Here is a 20,059-nt window from a genome sequence, read left to right on the forward strand (position 1 = left end):
GGTTGTTAATTCATAGGTGTTTTGTAGCGTAACGTTCACTGAATACTGTCTGTTTTGCAAATGTAAAATAACACAGTCTAATGTGAATTCAGTTGAAATGAAACACCCAGCCGTCTGCTCCAAAACGAGCAAAAGATAGCTGTCAAGTGCCAGGAACCAGCTGTCAGGGGCCGATGAAACACTGTGTGTGTATTTATTTATGACTATCACTGAATATAAACATGAATTCAGTATATGTGTGTGTGTGTGTGTGTGTGTGTGTGTGTGTGTGTGTGTACTAGCATTTGTGATTCACGAGGACCACATGGGTACCACAACGTAAATATGGTTTATGAGGACAGTTCCTGTGTCCCTGTAAAACAGAAGGTTTAAAACAAAAAGAAAAAAACCTGTTTTTTATGAAATAAAAAAATGCCAGTAGTTTCCGGTAAGGGGTAGGTTTAGGTGTAGGGTGATAGAAAATACAGTTTGTACAGTATTACACTTATGGAGAGACCACAAATGCAAGTGTGTGTGTGTGTGTGTGTGTGTGTGTTGTTACTTTACCTAGGAGCAAGTGGACTGCACAAGACGTGTTTCACATTACCACAGCAACCCCGAGTGAATGGATTCACTCCTCCTCGGAACTTTCCTGTCACCTGACAACAGAGAGAGAGAGACATAGAGAGAGAGACAGAGAGAGAGAGAGAGAGAGAGAGAGAGAGAGAGAGAGAGAGAGAGAGAGAGAGAGAGAGAGAGAGAGAGAGAGAGAGAGAGAGAGAGAGAGAGAGAGAGAGAGAGAGAGAGAGAGAGAGAGAGACAGAGAGAGAGAGAGAGAGACAGAGAGAGACATAGAGAGACAGAGAGAGACATAGAGAGACAGAGAGAGAGAGACATAGAGAGAGAGAGAGAGAGAGAGACATAGAGAGAGACATAGAGAGAGAGAGAGAGAGAGAGAGAGAGAGAGAGAGAGAGAGAGAGAGAGAGAGAGAGACAGAGACATAGAGAGACAGAGAGAGAGAGACATAGAGAGACAGAGAGAGAGAGACATAGAGAGAGAGAGAGAGAGAGAGAGAGACAGAGAGAGACATAGAGAGAGAGAGAGAGAGAGAATCCTACTTTGAGTAAACTGAAGAGAGTGGAAAACAACTGTCCTTGACCCACAGGACTGTAAAGTGTGATGAAAATACCAGGCTTTGTAACAGATGTCGTACACGAACAACAGAAGGCAATCAAGTTGGAAAGACATCAAGGTGATACTGAGTGGGTGCAGCTCTGCTTCTACAAGTTACTCAAACCAGATTAACATATTTAGTGGCGGGTAATTTGGTTCACCTGTTCGTTCGTGGTTCGTCCTCTGGCTACGAGAACCATGTGGAACCCAGTGAGGCCCATAACAGGGATGAAAAACAGGCCAGTCACACACATAACCACTAGACTGGACAGGAGGAAAGTCAAGGAGCCTGTTGTGATTTTCTTTTTGTCCTCGCTGAAAGAGAAATGCTGCTTGAAGCTACAGCGTATTAGAATCCTATTGAGCTTTAATACATAGACAAGTAGTGCAGGATTTTTAGCCAATGGGATGTCACTGTGGGCGTGGCCTCCCTGTCAAACAGTGTTGTTATTGGTAATTAAAACTATTTAGTTTCTGAAATACATATAAATGTTAGATGTTAGATTAAAAGAAATGTAAAAATGTTGCCTTGACACCTGACTGAAGTTTAATCTTAAATAGTAACTTTACTATTTTACTAAACACTAAAACTTTAAACTGAATTAAAAATAAAAGGTATATATATATATATATATATATATATATATATATATATATATATATATATATATATATATATATATATATATATATATATATATATATATATATACAATATACAAAATATATAATATATATATAAAATATAAATAAGAATTCTTCTGAAATAATATATAAATATATTAGGCTAAATGGAAATTAGAAATGATAAATGATAATTAACAAAAATAAGAAAAACTAAACACTACAATTTTAAATTCAAATAAAAATAAAAAGGAACATAGATAAATATAAAACAAACAAAAAAAGCACAAAAATTGCTACAAATAACTACATATATAATATAAAATCTAGGTTTTAAAATATCAATATTAATCTTACTTTTGAACTGTAGTGTAAATCCACATAAAATAGAACTAAATGAACTAAATGAGCTTTCCTCATAGTTGCTATGTGTTATTTCTGACCAGGAACTATTTACTGGGGAAGGATACGTCACGGTTGTGTGAAGTGCACTCAGGCTCTCAAGGTGGTGTAAGACGAACAGCAGGCCGAAGGAAAACACTCCCACCATGTGAACACTTAAAGACAGAAGGAACAAGAAGAAATAGCGGTAATTCCTCCGGCCGATGCAGTTGTTCACCCACGGGCAGTGGTGGTCAAACTCCTACGGCGAGAAGAAAAGTGTGTGAGCAGCAGATTCCACGACCCTTTTACATCAGGCATTTACATCATATACATATATATACACACACACACACACACACACACACACACACACATATATATATATATATATACACATGCATGCATACATGCAAACAGAGTTTTGTGTCCAAACGATGAATAAAATTCACAAATACAAGTCATTCCCTATTTTTTTGTTTGGTTTCTTGGAAGTACATCGCCATTAAAAAAGTTTGGGGTCAGTAAAATGTTTTAAATGTTTTTGAAAGGCTGCATTTACTTGATCAAAAAAAGTATTTTCATTTTATTATTATTATTTTATTTTACACAATAAATGTGTGCATGCTGTGTGTATTTATTATGTATATATAAATACAAAGACGTGCATGTATATATTGAAGAAAAATTTGCTTTTAAATTAATATTTATATATAATATAGATTATAAATATATATGGAATATTAAAATATATATATATATATATATATATATATATATATATATATATATATATATATACATAAATATATAAATATAAATATATATATATAGACATTATTTTCAAAATATATACTGTATGTGTGTGTAACTATATAAACAAAATTAACAGTACACATACATATATTATGCAAACAGAAACTAAAAACACTGTGACTGGTGTTACGACTCAGAAATGTGTGTGTATTTATGACTATCACTGAATATAAACATGATGTGTGTGTGTGTGTGTGTGTGTCAGGCAGGAAGCGCACCTCACCTCCACACAGTTGTCACACACGCTGCAGTGTGAGCAGCGCGGAGGTCTGTAGAAGTGGCACGTGGCACACCACTTCATCCGCACCTGGATTCCCTTTATCTCCACGTTTTTATACAGCGGTGCTCGGAAGTCATCGTCTTTGTCTTCGTCCTCGTCCGCTGGGAAACAGACATTTTGGATATTCACATCAGCGCCGCGTGTGACATGCACGTTCTAACCGTGCATCTCCAGACGTCCGAAAACCTAAACTACAACCGGATCATACCTCTGGGAAAGACCCCCGGATCCATGAAGGTGGCCATGCTGAAGTTGGCCAGCACAAAGAGGAAGACGATGCCATTGTATAGAGGCACAACAGGGGAGACGGCCTTGGTCAACCACGGACACCTGAGAGAAACACAAGGAAGAGCGTTATCTAGAATGCTATTCGAAAGAGTCATCACTTCTCGTTTTTTTCTGAACAACATTCGGGTCGGTCCCTGCAAATCTGCAAACGTTAGGATATATTTGAGTGAGAACTATTATTAAATTATTCTTATATATATATATATATATATATAAAATGGTACAAAAAAATGAATGTACGCAAATTAACAACAACACTAATAACTAAAATCTTCTAAAAGTAATAGTTTTGCATAAATGAAATGCCGACAAAATAATATATAAATATATGACATAATATAAAATAAATTAATTAAAATATAACAGTAACTAAACGATTAAATTATATATAAATTAATATAAAATATATTTTAATAATAATTATTATTATTATTATTGTTGTTGTCATTTCAGCAATACATTTTATTATTTTTTAATTATAATAATCACTGTAACAATATCATTATTTAGTGTTATTATTTTTCAATTTTTATTTTTAGCATCACTATTAAAACCTTTATTAAGCACAGATCCTGCATTAATTACATTCTATCATATTACAACCTACACACAGAGCTATTGGCAATTAAACAAACCCATACCGCCTTCAGATTTCTAGAAGTCTTACGTAAACTGCAGGACATGACTAGCCGTCCTCCTATACCTCCTCTCATAACCGGGTTTAATTTAAGATGGGTTAACAGGCAGAGCCAAGCACATATATTTGCGCACTTCTAAATCCAGACTCCTATTGGAGTCTAACATTTCTTGTAGTCTTGCAGAACAGGACTTTTTCTGGCCAAGAACCGCCCACCCAGACAGAAGGACACCATCTGATCGACACGCAAAGTGACCAAGCACATTTGTTTTGGTTTCTGCATGTCATTTAGAGGTAGATGAATCTATAATGCCGTTACGTAATGAAGCAACAAGCCACTCGAGGCCATGCTTTACGGCGATTTCTACCAGATTCATTTCACAAAGGCGGATTTATTCAACAAATAAGTGCATTTGATTACGGTAACAATTACAATAATGGAAATATTGTTTAAAGTGATACAGTCCATTAGCCTGGCTGCGCACATGTATAGTTGCCAAGCAACCGTTACATTGGCTATTCCAGAGCAGCTTCGAACGCACCTCATCCAATCAGATTTTGAAGCTAGAATGATCCATAACTCTCTAACCTCTCCTGCCATGTCTATTCTGTTCTCTCGAACCCTGAGGAAAAAAAAAAAAAAAAAAAAAAAAAAAAATCACCAACACTCTCACCTTTATCTCTCCGATGCGATTCAACACACTCACTCCGTTCGGTTTTCTACGCGGTTTTCGTTTTAATCAGAGAATGCAAAGCAGCAACGAAGTGGAAGGTGAGAACGATAAAGAGGCCAGACTCACACAACAGAGCAAAACCGATGCCGTTACCACTCGTTCATGCATAATTCAATCTCAAACGCACGACCTCAGAATCAATCCGTGCTGTGGGCGAAGAAATAAACGTCGGTTTTATCGGCCGCATGAACATCTCCTTGGGGGTAAACAAGAGCGTCAGGGAAATTAGGGAATAAATACACTGCTCTGTGAAATGCAATAACCCTTGCTCTGTGAGAGACGGGCTTAGAGCGTCCTTCGGACTTTTATTAAGTTAAGGGGATGGCTAAGGTTATTTCTTCGTTTTCACATCGAAACCAAGAACGAACTAAAAGGCTCGTCGGTCACACAAATGCACATTTTAACTCGATAAGAAGTGCTTCTCCAGCAGCACATCTGGGGAGATTGACGTAAAAGGCATAAAATGTGAAAACCAGTAGCGATAGCCAAAAATCCATTGTACGGGTCAAAACGATTGATTTTGCTTTTACGCCAAAAATCATTAGCACATTAAGTTAAGATCATGTACCATGAAGAAAATGGCTAATTTACTATTGTAAATGTATGAGAATGTCATTTTTGAGTCCCATCACATCAATGGAAAGCAAATTTATTCAGCTTTCAGAAGACGTATAAATCTCAATTTTAGAAAAACTGACTGATTTCGGTCATAAACAACACATTAAAATGAATTAAAACCAAAGTTCCAAATGCATAAATGTAAACTTTTCGACGTTACTAAAATGTTCATGTCTAAATTAATGAATCTCCTTTAAACCGCAAGAGCAGCCAAAGCGCCCATTTTGCAAATAATTATTGCACGGCTTTCTGAAACTTGTTTCTGATTGGTCAGTCGAGGTGTGCAGCTAAAGGGTGTCAAGCACAAAGCATCCCCTTCGGCGGTGATTGCAATATACAGCAATATCCCTTAAATGCAATAAACGGCGTAAAAAGGCCTGATAGGTCACCTCAACCTTTTTTTACATTATCGCTTATTTCACACACTCTCAGCATAAATTTCATAGTAAACTGATAAACCTGTGAGCAATATTTTTATCAGTAACCGATGCATATTGCGTTTTGGTAGTTTGCTGCAACGAAACATCATTATTATCCAACTCATTTTTGGAGTGTGCCAAATGTGTAAATACCAATGCACTGTAAGTGTTTTGGGAAACACTTTGAGATTTAGTAAAGTGTCTATACGTACTTGCTTTGTGGAAAATTAGCATAATAAAGCTTTCTACAATGTGTTAAAGACATTACTGGAAGCGCATAATCCTCGTATATTGCCGAGAAAGGCTCCTGAATCTCTCAAATGTGCATGAACCTAGACGACAAGTCAACGAATTCATCGATTTGCGATTTTCTGTGTACATAATTGTGATTGTGGGGAGTCTAAACATTAAAGCACGCGTTTAAACGACAATTAAAAGAACTTTAATTGCCTTCGTGAAACCATCTATGCTTAATTTCTTCAGGAAGGGCTGCGACGGAGATAACCGAAAACCTTGTGTAAAAAGGCCGTATCCTCGGCCATGCCCTCAAGCCCCTTATTTTAGTGTAAATTACACTGGCATTTTAACAACCCAAGGGCTGAGCTGGAGGGTGTATATAAGGTTTAATTTAGGCCGTTCCCTGCAGTGTGTCTAACGCCTAGCTGCTACAAATATTAGCATATCTGTGCCAGAGGCAGTCGCTCTAAGGAGCCATCTATCCGTGAGGATTATAATACGCCGACGAGATCAATATAGATAAAAGAAACAACCCTGTCAACAACAGCTTTAGGGAGCTCAAAGCTTTTAAACCGGTGTTAGTTAATTCATAACACGCTGATAGTGAGATAAACGGAAAAAGATGCTTAAAAGCATGCAGAAAAGATAAACAACGGCAAACCGACATCACTATCCCAACAAATCTGTTCAATTAATAGACGGAGCAATAATTTAAAATGTAAATAATATAAATTATAAAATCTAACAGAGAAGCTATTCATTGGTGGCACCTTATATGACGCTTACAGCGACAAACTAAATGCAAAATATATATATTTTTAATGTAACGATTATTTATTAGAATTAATTATTGAATAAATACATCTTACAGCTGCTGGAGAAGACAATTATTCTAATTACCATGTTCATAAATATTAAAATATAAAATAAAAAAAAAATAGTTCTGGGAATTTTTTTTTAAATAAGTAAATAATTATTTTAAAGAAGCTATTTATTAGCGGTGCTCAATTTTTATTACTGTGTTTATAAAATAAAAAAAAGAAAAGGAAAGAAAGATATACATAAGAGTAGATGATTGTAGATGAAAAATATTGAAAAAAAGTTATTATTATGTATTCGTGCAATCTTAAGTATGATCGATATTAATAGGTGTCTTAACCACCACCGCTAACAAATATGTTTTCTGCTGGGACCTGACATCGTTTTTATTTATTTATTTTTCAGTACAAGCCTGTGGCCTCATTGATATGCAGCATACGCACCTCCACGATGCACATCTCTCTGGGACGATAGATGGATTTCAATAATGTACGTCCCATCTGACCAAACTAATAACATAGTGCCAGAAGAGAGGAAAAAGCCTTTGAAGTTCCACCCATCATATCTGCCAGAGTGTGCTGAAAATGCAACGTCGACGCTTGCTGTGTGTTCGCCGTGCACGGTTTCTGTCCTCGCATTCACTGCATGGATGCCATCTCCCGCCGGCAGAGATCAGGTCGTTTAATTCACACACCTCTAATCTCGTTTTTCCCCCTTCGCTTCACTTCTTAAGTTATTTCAAAGCACTACGGGCCAATTAGCGAACCGCGGGAGTCCCGCACCTACAATAAACACTGCTTCATTAATCAACGTGTGAGAAATCTACGCGATTTCTACCGGAGCAGAGCAGTCCAGAAAAAAAAAAAGGAAGATGGTGATGGGCTTGAACACAGGAGATCATTAATCAATCAGACAGATGCTTACTGAGGGAACGCTGTGTGGCGAACAGATCCACCCTGGAGCTTCTGACAACAGAGAAATGAAACGCGTTATTCATTAGAAGCACTTCCTGTACAACCGCCCTAAAAGAAAAATGTTTGCCCTACATTTTCCTCATTAGAATCTTACGAAAGTAAATGACCACCCCTGACAGCAAGGTAGTGTGTGCTTTAGCGTGCGAGAGTACACACACACACACTGCGTCCAAAATGAAAACTTGCAGAGCTTCAATTGGAAATAAAACTGTGGTGATTCACAAAAATGAATTCACTCTCACAACATGCAAAAGGTAGATGAAGAATCTATTTGTAAAGAGGAAGCGTTTATAGAAACGGATTTGGAGAAATGTAGCATGTTTCCATCGCTTGCTCTCCAACGGATCCTCTTCATCAGCTGTTTCTCAATCCGATGGCACCCATCCACGGGTGAGCGAGTGATGTACAATAAAGCTACTTAAAGGAGTAGTCCAACCAAAAATGAAAATTCATTGATGAAAATTCATCAACCGAAAATTCTATCGTCATTTATTCACCCTCAAGTAGTTCCAAACCTGTAGGAAGACATGTTGATGAAAGTCTGTAACCAGGCTCTTTTGGGTCACCATTGACTTCCATGGTATTTTTTTATCCTACTATGCAAGTCAATGGTGACCCAAAAGAGCCTTACAGACTTTCTTCAAAAACGTTGGCAGAATAACGACATTCATAAAGATTTGGAAGCACTTGAGGACGAGTAAATGATTCGTAAATTATCGGGTGAACTATTTCTTTAATTTCTATAATCTGTTTAAACTAACAAACAAACTCATTCACATCTCGGGTGGCCTTTTTAGCCATTTTTCATTCTCTTTTTTTAAGCGAACTATCCTTTGACTGTGTTTTCTACTGCCAAAATGCATAAAACGTATCGTTCTTCCCTAATTTTCATATACAAAACCGATTTTAAGTTTAAATCAATATTGAACAGTAGTACATGGAGTCCCTCCAGCTGCATGCGTGTCTGCAGCATATTCTAAAATAAGCAGAAACAAATATGTACATTTGCAGTGTTTACAATGCAGTCACGCCTTAGAGAAGGCCGATAATATCAATTAATCCGCAGTGTCAACAACGTTAATTTGGACCCTGTTTGCACACAAAGGCTAGCCCCCATTTTTAATCCAACTTTGTCTGAGACGGCGTGTTTGCGGTGCGGCACTAGCCAGTTTCCACTAATCCTTCCTGGGATGCCAAAGCTTGGTTTCCCCTTATCAGCATCAACAGTGTTTGCCAACTCCTTCACCGAGACCCAAAGGATCTCACAATATTCCTCCAAACCTACAGCAAAACACATTCACACATTCGAGCACGAACCAATAAACCAATTAACCTATGCTACCTTAATCAGGTATTTGCTGATTAAAGCAATGAAGTATGAAGTAATGAAGTATTACTAAAGTGTATTTACACGTCTATATTCTCAATTTTGACAATGCATCTTCTCTGAGGTTCTGAATGCTTATAAAGGAGACGTGGTGAAAAACACAAGCACAGATCACTCCTATACGAACCCAACGGCAGTCCCATCTCCCCACACACACACACACACACACACACACACACACAGATTAAAACATCAGTCAAAACACAGCCGAAGGGAGAAGCGCTCCCACAGACACAGCGACAGAGCTCCAAACTTAGAGAGAAACTATCACCGGCGTAATCCCACCCGTCTAAAAACAACACGCACAAGACCACATGGCACTCGACGGGCATTATGGGATGTGATCCACATCAAACAGATTATCTTCACCGCTAGCCCTTTAAACTATTTAATAATGAGAGTGAAAAGCAGCATAAATAAGGTCACAAATCCCCGCCGGTCTATTAATCACTCTCTGAAAGGACAATAGCAGAGATGACATCTCGCTCTTTCCTCATATAGATCTGCTTAAAACAGTAGAATACCCCCAACAACAGCAGCTTAAACGGATCCGAGCTAAACACAGGGCTGAACTTGAACGCTTGAGCTAGATAAATACGACCGGGTCAGATTTAGCCCCGAGGGAATCTGCGGCCAAACATCTTCAGCACTGATCGGAGAAGCCTCTGTAAATATCTTGACGCCGTCGCATCCTTATAGACTCAAAAGAGAGCTCACACACGCATCCACAGGTGCGCCGCACAAACACACGCGCGCTGCTACATATAAGTTGTGTACTGACGGTGCATATCTGAGCGGCAGTTGTTGGCTAACCTCATACGCATTCCTTACCATGCAGTATTTTAAGGCCAGACTGCAGCTGCTGCGGTAAAACATGCGTGGCAAAAAAACGGACAACCAAATCCAGGCCGAACACGCTGTCCGTTTAAAACTGATACTTTTGTGTCAGGATAGAACGCAGTATCCACAAAAAATATAAAGTTGCACAAATGTTTTCAACATAAATGATAAGAAATCTTTCTGTGCAGCATATCAGCATATTGGAACGGGTTCTGATGCTGAAAATTCAGCTACACATACATACGCAAACATACAGTATCAATTTTGAAAAGGTGGTAGCACTTTATTTTACAGTTACACCTATTATTTGCTTATTAGTATGCATATTACTATTTTTTTTTTTATATATTTTTAGAGAGAGGGGGTGAAAAGTCACACTCATGCCACCTATAGCTGTCAGAAATGGCCAAAGAAGAAATCTGAACAAACATCTCTGGTGCACTGATTGAAAAGATAAGCAACCGGCACAAATCCAAATCCTCAGCACACATGACACACCAGAGATAAGAATAAAACCCCATCCATTCTTTTGACACCTAGGCATTTAGATGGGCTTGGAGAATGACCCAGATGGAGTAGCTGCCAAGTACCGGGACTTAATATCTTCTTTCTCCTTGACCTTAAGAGACACCCGATTTATTTGCGTGTCCTCCACACACTTTCACAAACACGGAGGTGCAGACACACGCACACCTATCTTCAAACGTATCGCTGAATGGCTCCAAGTGGCTGGAAAATAGTCCTCGGCCATTTTCTAGCCACTTCCTGATCGGAAGTCCAGACAGAATGAGTCTGAGTGAGAGAGAGGAAAAATCTGAACCGTCAAGCATTGTTTACTGAACTGCTTCTTAGTGTCAGACTCAATACAGCGGGGTGTTTGTTAAGAGAAGATAAGGTGTGGGAGACAAAGAGCAGCGTTTCTATAAACCTGCTCAACAGAATGAAAGAGGTCAAAGGTCAGTGATCTGAAAAATGGTGTGTGTTCAAATAACAAACACCATTTAGACCTTATAAGTGATTGTGTGCCGCTCACACACACACACACACACACACACACATATATATATACACATTTAAGCCTTTTTTATGCCACAGCTCTAATATTAAATATGGATATAGTTATTTAGCGTTATCATAGTGCTTTTGAGCGTTGTTCCCGGATCAGTTCTTTCTGCACAATCATGTTTTAGTGTAGCACAACTTCTCCTTTCCCTCTGATTTAGTGCTTTCTCTAAAAATACACTAGGCCTGCTCTACACACAAGCACATTTAACCCCGCTTTCACAGACGAGACTTAAGCCTAGTCCTAGACTAAAATGTAAATCTGAGCTCCGTCAGCTGAAAGAAACTAGCAACGACTGATTTAAAAACATGTCAGTGCCTTTGTTTTGTCTTAAGATGCGCATCATGTTTTTTTTGTAAGGCATGCTTATAAAAATTACTTCAATGTCCTAAACTATGGCACTTAGGCTAAGCTCTGTCTATGAAGAACAGAATCCCCGGGAGCGTGTAGAACGCAGGAGCCTGATCATGTTTGACGTTGGGCGTTGGAAAACGGCAAGATATCACAACTCTCTCTGAACACAAACATAACAGAAGGGTACATCCTGTGATAAATACAGCTGTAATGTTGACAATGCAGCGTTCACATAGGAACAAAAATGTGCACAAATGAACTACGAATTCAAAAAGGCTAAAATAAAGTCACGATGACAGCTTGGTAATATTCCCTTCCTGCTCAGACTGATCACTCACAAACAAACTCCCAGATTAAATGAGACAATGCAGTCGGGTGTTTCTGAATGTAATAAAAAGACTGCAGAAAGATACGCAGTCTGTCATGGCCTACATTATCAAAGCTAAGAGGTTGAGGAAGGGGAGAGAAGAGACCTTCAGAACAACGAGGAGCTTTCACGGGCTGTGGGCCGCAAAGAACTCCTTTTAGCAGAACTTTCATCTAACTTGATTGCGTAAATGTACAACAAAAACGCTCCACAACAGATGTATAGAATGACGGAATACAGTCAAACAGTCACTCAATGCGCCGGCCATGTGCTCAGATAGAAAATGGCTTTTCTAAAAACAATAAAAATGACAACCATCTAAAGTTTAAGATTCAATGTCAGATGTAACATACAATGAAAATATTGTTTTAATAGACTGGTGGCCTGGTTCCTTATTAAACTGATTACTGTGTGTGTGTCTGAGCCAAAAGCCACATGAAGCCATCTGGACAGAGACAGAAAGATGGACTGAGTGGTTTAGAAAGAGGGCAAACAGTCATGTGTGCATGCGTGCTCAACCAAGCTAGTTTTCTTAAAGGTGCATTCACAATTTTCGGAATTATTTTTCACAGGCAGAAGTGCAAGTTGTCTTTGAATGATACGGACTGAGCAGACACAAGTTACTGCGTTAAACCCTAAGGTCTCAAACCCAAAAATATATTCTTTAAAAAGGTTACGCCTTCCTAAAACGGCTTGTTTAAAACACACCCACGTTTACGTCACTGTGTGGGAAGATTTGCATAACACTGCCCGGTTGTATATGCAAAGAAAGCTATTATTCTCGCTGTAGTGTTGTTGCCAGCACCATGTTCTGGAGAGAGCAGCCTACAATGCCAGTTGGCTGTTTGGTCCCATTTTATATTAGCTGGCTTTAACTATGCATTTACATTTAAATGCATCATCTGATACAATGCACTCATTGTGTATGTATTTTTACGTTGTACTTTAAAAATACCTATATGTAGTTACATCTGTAATACATTTTTGCAATTACATTTACACTGTTGACCCAACCCTTAGACTTTCACCTATCCTTAAACCTACCCATACCACTAACCTTACCCGTACCCCACCTCAATAGCGGGATATGACCACAGTAAGCACATTGTACGTATTTATTGATGAAGGTACAGAGTAGCTAAGGCCACCTAATATAAAGGCTGTTCCTATAAAGTGGGGCAATTTCAACTTTGCAAGGACAGTCTGACATTTCTAACTCACAGCCTATACTTACTATTCAAATGTGAATTTTAAGCAATGCCGTTTAGTGTTGGATGGTCGCTCACAAATTCAGACATGGTGTTGTTTACGAGGAGCGATATAACGTGTTAAAAGAGAGTATAAGTCATTAGTCACTACGTTTCCACTGGATGCAACGAATGCCTTGTTAGTAATGGGTTTTTGTGTCGGCATGCCGGGACACGGCATAACATTTCCATAACATGCTTGGTTTATTCAGCCAATCACAATGCACTGGATAGCTGGCCAATCAGTGTACACATATTTTAGAATGATGAGCTTTGTAAAAATAGTTTCAGGAAAGCGGGCATAGAGAAGCAAAAATAATGTACAGTACGTGGGAAATAATGTTTTGGGGGTTTTTTTACCTTGAACTGCAGAAACATTGCATTACACCAAATACACAAAATAAATGTTCTTTTTAGCAACGTCATATAACTCCTATAAATAAATGTTGTCCAGCTTAACAAATGGTGTCCTCGATTTTCACCGATTGCCGATTTTTTATGTAAATGACGTTGAGACATTTGTCAAAAGTACTACTCCGTTCTATTCGTATAAACCCTTCTGAGAGAAAAAAAATAACCGAGTGCACCTGCAATTAAAGGCATAGCTGAAAGACTGCAGTATGATCCATTTCTTTTTCTAACCCTGAGTGCATCAACAGTCTAGCAATGCATCTAAAATGCTCAAATAAGCACTTATAAAACGAAGCACGGCTGGAGGAAAATGAGTAGTTCTGCCTTACTGTACGAATGTGTGGCACAACTTCTGGCACAAGCCAGGAACGAACAGCTATATGATTATAAATAGCTCACCACACGTGCCCGTTCAGACACACACGGTTTTCAAGTCAAGTGTGCCAAATCGAGCGCCAAATAAGTTTCAGCGTGCTACAACAAATGTGCGAAACTCAAAACATCCAAAATAGAAGACGGCACTACCCAAACTGGCGTTAGATTTCAAGAATGGCTCGTTTTAGGACCTTCGGGACTGCATGAATAGCCATACATTGAAACACGTGGCTATCATCTGGCGGGAGTAATTGGCCGCAGTCGCTTTACGAAGCTTTTTAATGTTCAAAAATACCTCCCGTGCGCGTTTACTTTTACTACGGGGACATGCAGTCTCTTCTCTTTCAGCTAATCTGATCTTCTAACCCCCATACTGTTTCAACACACGCACACACACAAACAGAGGACACCTCCTTGTGCCCAGAATAACCCTTTGCTTCCTGTTAATCTCTGCTGAACAGGTGCTGCTATTTACAGCACACAAATCCATCCACTCCGACAGAGGAATGAAGAACAGTGAGACGGAGATGGTGAACGATATGAACGAAGCAGAAGGTGGAAAGTCTTATAACAAAGACGGAGAGAGAGAAATCCAGCCTCTTTAGTTCTAATCCGTGTAAAACAAGAGAGAATAGCAAAGCAAAGCGGACAGCAATAATCTGATCAAACTTTAAAAGTGGACGCTTTCAAGAAAATGTCTTAATGTTTACAGACTGATCAAAAGAACAAAAGAAATAGAACACAGATGAAACGCTAGAAAGATGGACAGAATGCTAAATCGATACATATAGCAAGATAGAACAGGTACTGAAATCATATATAAATAGGAATAGTATACGCCACAAGAGATGGATAAAGTCTTCATACGTAAAACTGCAAGGGATCCTACAAGGTTTCCAAGCACTAAAGGCTATTGTATCCAACAATCCAGAAATCCTTGACCTCAATGACTCAGAGAGTGTGAATATTATGCAAGATAGATAATATGAATAAAGGGTCACTCGTACAGACTGATGAGGGCGGTTATTTGTAATGTGAACATTGCACATGCCCTTGCAATGCATTAGATAGCCCTTTGATGCCGTGCTGCTAAATTCAGGTTGCTAAGCGGTCCGACGTCGTTTCTTACGAAAACGTCTAATATGAAAACTCCTAGCATGAGCAACAATTATGCATGGGGCACATACATATGTAAAAACCAGTCAGAACGTGCTCAGAAATACTTTGTGCAAATCATATTTAATTAGAAGAAGTTCTAAGACGCAGGAAGTTTCCTTTGAAGTTTTTGTTTTGGGTTTAAATTTGCATCTAAATCAATGCAGCCAGGATCTGATTTTGCATGATAAACCCATATACTCGTTAAACAAAGCATGAACGCGCGAGGTGTCCTAACAATGCATAACAAAAGCATAAATAGCACAAAACCGCCCACTGCAATTAGTGCAGCATGCAGACCGAGCACAGGCCTCTCGCAGAGACAGCGAATAAAACCCAGAGAAGGAACAGATGACGAATGAACATAATCACTGTCTCTCTAGGACCGAAATTTCCTCTCCATCTATCTAATCTACTCATTAAGAAGTGTCCGAGACATTTCCCCACACAAGAATGGAAGGAAATCAGTTCGTCTGCTGCGGTAATGACCGCTCAGTGGAGCTTCAGTCTCAAAGAGGAACCGCCTTTGTTCCAGCAGGAGATGCTGATAGACGGGAGAGAGCATGAATGTTTACTCTGGCACTTCTGAAACCACCTCCTCTCTTTTATATGGAGATGACTGACATCTCGCCGAGAACAATACCAGCAGCTCACAAATTAGTCAAGTCGAGTTGAAGGAAAACTGAAAACTTGCCGAAAATGCACTCACCATCGGGGCGCTGAAGATGCGGACGAGTTCATTTCTTCACCGAAAACAGATTTGGAGAAACGCGAGCACCACTTGCTCACCGAAAGTGAACGGGTGCCGTCAGAATGACAAACGGATTAGAAAAACGTTGCGATAATCCACATCCGTATCAATTCCGTCAGTTGACAGCCCGTGAAGCAAAACGCTGCATGATGTTTAACTTCAAACCACAACTTCTTGCTAGATCAAGAGTCTCGTGTCTTACCATTGCTTTCTCCAGTGAAGAATTTGCGGCGTCTCAATTAGGAGAGAAATATGCAGACGGTAGGCAGTGTTCGTAAGCAAAAGCAGTCAAAATGAGTTTGATATTTTGATGCAAGACGACAGCAGGGAATGGACCTTTCCACTGGAGAAAACGCTGGATGATGAACTCATATTTAAAGTCTTATTTTTATCAGCGGATGCTGTCTAAAATGGCGCCATGGCGGCGTTACGGTGCCAAGTCATTTATTTTGCCCTTTTTTTTCGTAGCTTCATAATGTTACAATTTAGCTACAAGTTAGTTACAATGTTACAGTTTACACAGCTAATGGCAGATGGACTATTCTGATGATGTCGGTCATATTTTGCTGGGCCTTGTTAGTGAAAATTGTCTGGCAGCCAATGGACAGTCATAATGGATAGCAACAAGTCTACCGGTTTCCAAAATATCTTAAATAGTGTTCCACAAACAATCAAAGCTTTTACAGGCTTGGAGCGACGTGGGGGTAAGGGATTAATAACACCATTTTCATTTTGGGGTGAAGTAACCCTTTGAACTAAAAATGTCACCATGTCACTTTACAAGATATAAACTGATGCACCGGAGTGGTGAGGATCATTATGATGTTAAGGCTCTCATCCTGCCGGCACCCATTCACTGCAGAGGAGCCATTGGTGAGCAGTGCTAAATTTGCCCAAATCAGTTACTAATGACGTATAATCTCATCTACATCTTGGATGGCCTGAGGGTGAGTTCATTTTCATGTTTAGGCGAACTATTCCAACTACAGTCAAAGAGAACCGAGCATAATAAACTCAAAGTAGTGTATGTATCATATATATATATATATATATATATATATATATAAATCACCTTCAGCTTTCCAGAAACTGTACTCTCATAATGAAATGTCATGCGAATACTGCCTCTGCTCCTACAGTAGGCACTGCAAAAATCTCCCATAATTGCTCCCTTCCCGTGGCCTCCATCCAATTTGTCTCAATTCTGACATTCGGTAATGTTCTCCTCTGCACAAAGAGCAGCCTCAGAGCTGTTCAATAAGACATGATGAAAACGAATACACGCTCTCTGTATGGGAAGAAATAACTGCATGGAAAAAATCCCGAGCTTTAGTTTCCCTTTTGGGTCAGGGGTCAAATGGCAGTACAACGCATGTCTAAATTGCCACACGGGAGACATTGTGACACTGCAGTAAAAGGTCTAGCACTTTATTCTAGAGCCCAAACACAAATAGCACATTTTTAATCATAATCTTACATATTATCAGATGAGAAACTGCTGGAGCAGTATTGAAAAATCACTAATCACGGCTTAGCTTCCCTTAACAAACGATAATATATTAGCATAATTAAAGAGCCAAATTTAGCGAAGCTTTTACTGAGGGATGAGATACAATCTCAGGAATAGAATCACTCTTTTGATGTATTAATACCTCAGAGGCGCTCTCCTCATGGGTTTGTTTCAGTTCGACAGCTCTGACGGTGCTTTACTTAAAAGTAAATCTTAAGTCTCTTCCACAAGTAACAGCACGCAAAAACCGACCTATTAAAACGGCTTTTGTATCATCTAACTTTTCCCCTCAAGGGCATTTATAATGAAGTAACGGCCATAATTCAGCTCTTGTAAATGATCTTGGTTTTGAATATCAAAAAATCTATTGGTGTAGTTAAAGCTGGGAGTTTCTAACCAGTATCTAATTAAATTAACTAATGAATTAATATTTCATTAGTTGATATGTTGACATGAGGAGTCAGATGTTGCTACGGTTTAAAAGGTTTTTGAATGTTTCTGAAATTATTTTCCTAGGTTTAAGAAGCCTGCACCTGTATCCAGCAATATTGTGAACAATTATTAAAAACAAAAAAAAAAAAGATATAGCTTAAAATGTAATTTCTTTGATAAATAGAATAGATATAAACATTTATTTAAAATACTAAATCTTTTATTATTTTTAACTGATTTAAAATGAATAATTATTTAATAATTTAGAATTTAAATAATTAAAAATAATTAATATTAATGTATTTACTATTACTTTACAAATCAATTTATTGCACACAAGCTCAAAAATATTCATTAATTAATTTCTTCCAAAATAAATAAATAAAAATGTTTAAATCAAGGATGAGAAATTCTTGCCCCTTATAAAAAGTTGCCCAATCTGATAAATCATATTAAAAAAACAAACAAAAAAAAACACACACAAACAAACAATAATATATTTTTGAATGCCGTTTTCTTTTCTTCTGATTTGTGAATCTATAGAATAATTTTTTTAAGAATCTTTGTCTCACAGACAGATCCGGAATAAGACCACGGATTTAAAAATACATAAATAATAAAGTTATATTATGAATAATAAAATAATACTCCAGGTTTTAAAATTTTACATTTCAAGGCTCTGTCTGCAGTACACACACAAAAAAAAAAAAAAAAAAACACTTTTTTTTGTGTACTGCAGCAAAAACACTCTTTTAGCCTGCGAGAGCAAGAGAAATCCCAGCGGAGAGAGACGGAGATGTTCAAAGCTACTGCACGCAACCTAGCCTCGATAGACAGACAGACAGACGGAGAGGAAAGACGGACGCTCTCGAGCACAATGACATAACGCAGCGAAGAAAAGGGTTCAAAACACGCGTGAAGAGAGGATTTAAGTTGCTCAAATGTTTCAGAGAAAAACGGGGATAAAAGCAGAATGATGGAATCGCAGCTAATTCCACCGAGAGGGACAAACATGAGAGAGCGTAACGTCTTCCCGGGAGAAAAGTTAAAGGAGTCAAGGAATCACGAGGTGCGTGTCAAAGAGACGCTCCGCTTCCTCTCCCCACAGACACACGCAAAAAATAGGACACCGAATCTCCGAGTTGGGTCGGCAGAATGTCAGTGAACGCTGAGCTCCAGAGACTGACTGCACGCAGCGAAATCAGCACAAAATCGACAGACTGCACTTTCTCCAGAGCTCTGACGGAAAGTTTCCGGAGTCCAAAACTTTAACGGGCCTCTCAAATGACGCTTTTTTTTGCACATTAACCAAAAGCACAAAAGAAGAAACATGGGTTTTGTATGAAAATCAAGCAGACTAGGCTCCCAGATTTTGTTTGATTTTTTTCCCCCTCGAGGAATTGTGTTTAAATAGACTGCATTGTGTCAGATAGCCGACATCTTATAGCCAAAAATGTGAAGTTTCCAGAATTACTCGTTCACTGTTGAAGGTTTGTAAAATGTGTGCTAATTCAATTAAAATTTGAGTAAAAAAAAAAATACTAAATATAAGTTAGGATTTTACCCAATTACATAAACCCTCAAAAATTGTAAATATGGGTAAAACACTTGTTTAAAGGATAAAAAATGATATAAAAATGCATTTAATACAGTACATTGTGTCCTAGTTTTACACTTTCAACTAGTTTTTACCTCCGTTGAACATATTCTACCACATTCAATCAAAGTAGTATTTGATTTAGTATTTTAACTATTTGTTTTTTCTTTTATATGCGCTGTAGTGTAAGCCGGGGACGTTAGAAACACAATCGGGTTTCTATGATGTCTAAATAAGTTAATAATATTCTTTCTGTAATTTCGGTTTCAAATAAAAGCTGCTTTTCAAACTCTTCGCTCGCTGGCAACGTTCGTCATCATAGCCTCCCTCTGAATAATCATCTCGGATAACTACACTGCTCGTGTTGTGCGAACAGGCATAAGAGTCTCATTCATCTCGAGGAACTCTTACGTTGCAGCTGGAAGAGATGATGAAGGGATTTGCGTGGATCGTGGGACTCCAGCTCGGAGAACAATCCCTCCTCAGCACGGACACAATGGGAGGCACAGATTGCCGATGCACAATAGAGCCGACATGCATTGTTCGATGAAAACCCGCCAGCCCGATTCCCACACTACACGCCGGCCGAT

General features: G+C 38.6%; 1 protein-coding gene across 1 annotated transcript in view; it reads right to left on the reverse strand.

Annotated features, from left to right (window-relative positions):
* zdhhc8b (zinc finger DHHC-type palmitoyltransferase 8b) overlaps window positions 1-20,059 on the reverse strand; it is a 51,973-nt gene that overhangs the window by 7,080 nt on the left and 24,834 nt on the right. The window contains 5 exon segments of the mRNA XM_043240688.1: window positions 547-638; window positions 1,315-1,417; window positions 2,248-2,420; window positions 3,198-3,355; window positions 3,463-3,584. Of these exon segments, the coding sequence (XP_043096623.1) occupies window positions 547-638; window positions 1,315-1,417; window positions 2,248-2,420; window positions 3,198-3,355; window positions 3,463-3,584 (648 nt within the window).

This window comes from Puntigrus tetrazona, chromosome 5 (assembly GCF_018831695.1).
Source record: "Puntigrus tetrazona isolate hp1 chromosome 5, ASM1883169v1, whole genome shotgun sequence".
Classification (NCBI taxonomy): Eukaryota; Metazoa; Chordata; class Actinopteri; order Cypriniformes; family Cyprinidae; genus Puntigrus; species Puntigrus tetrazona.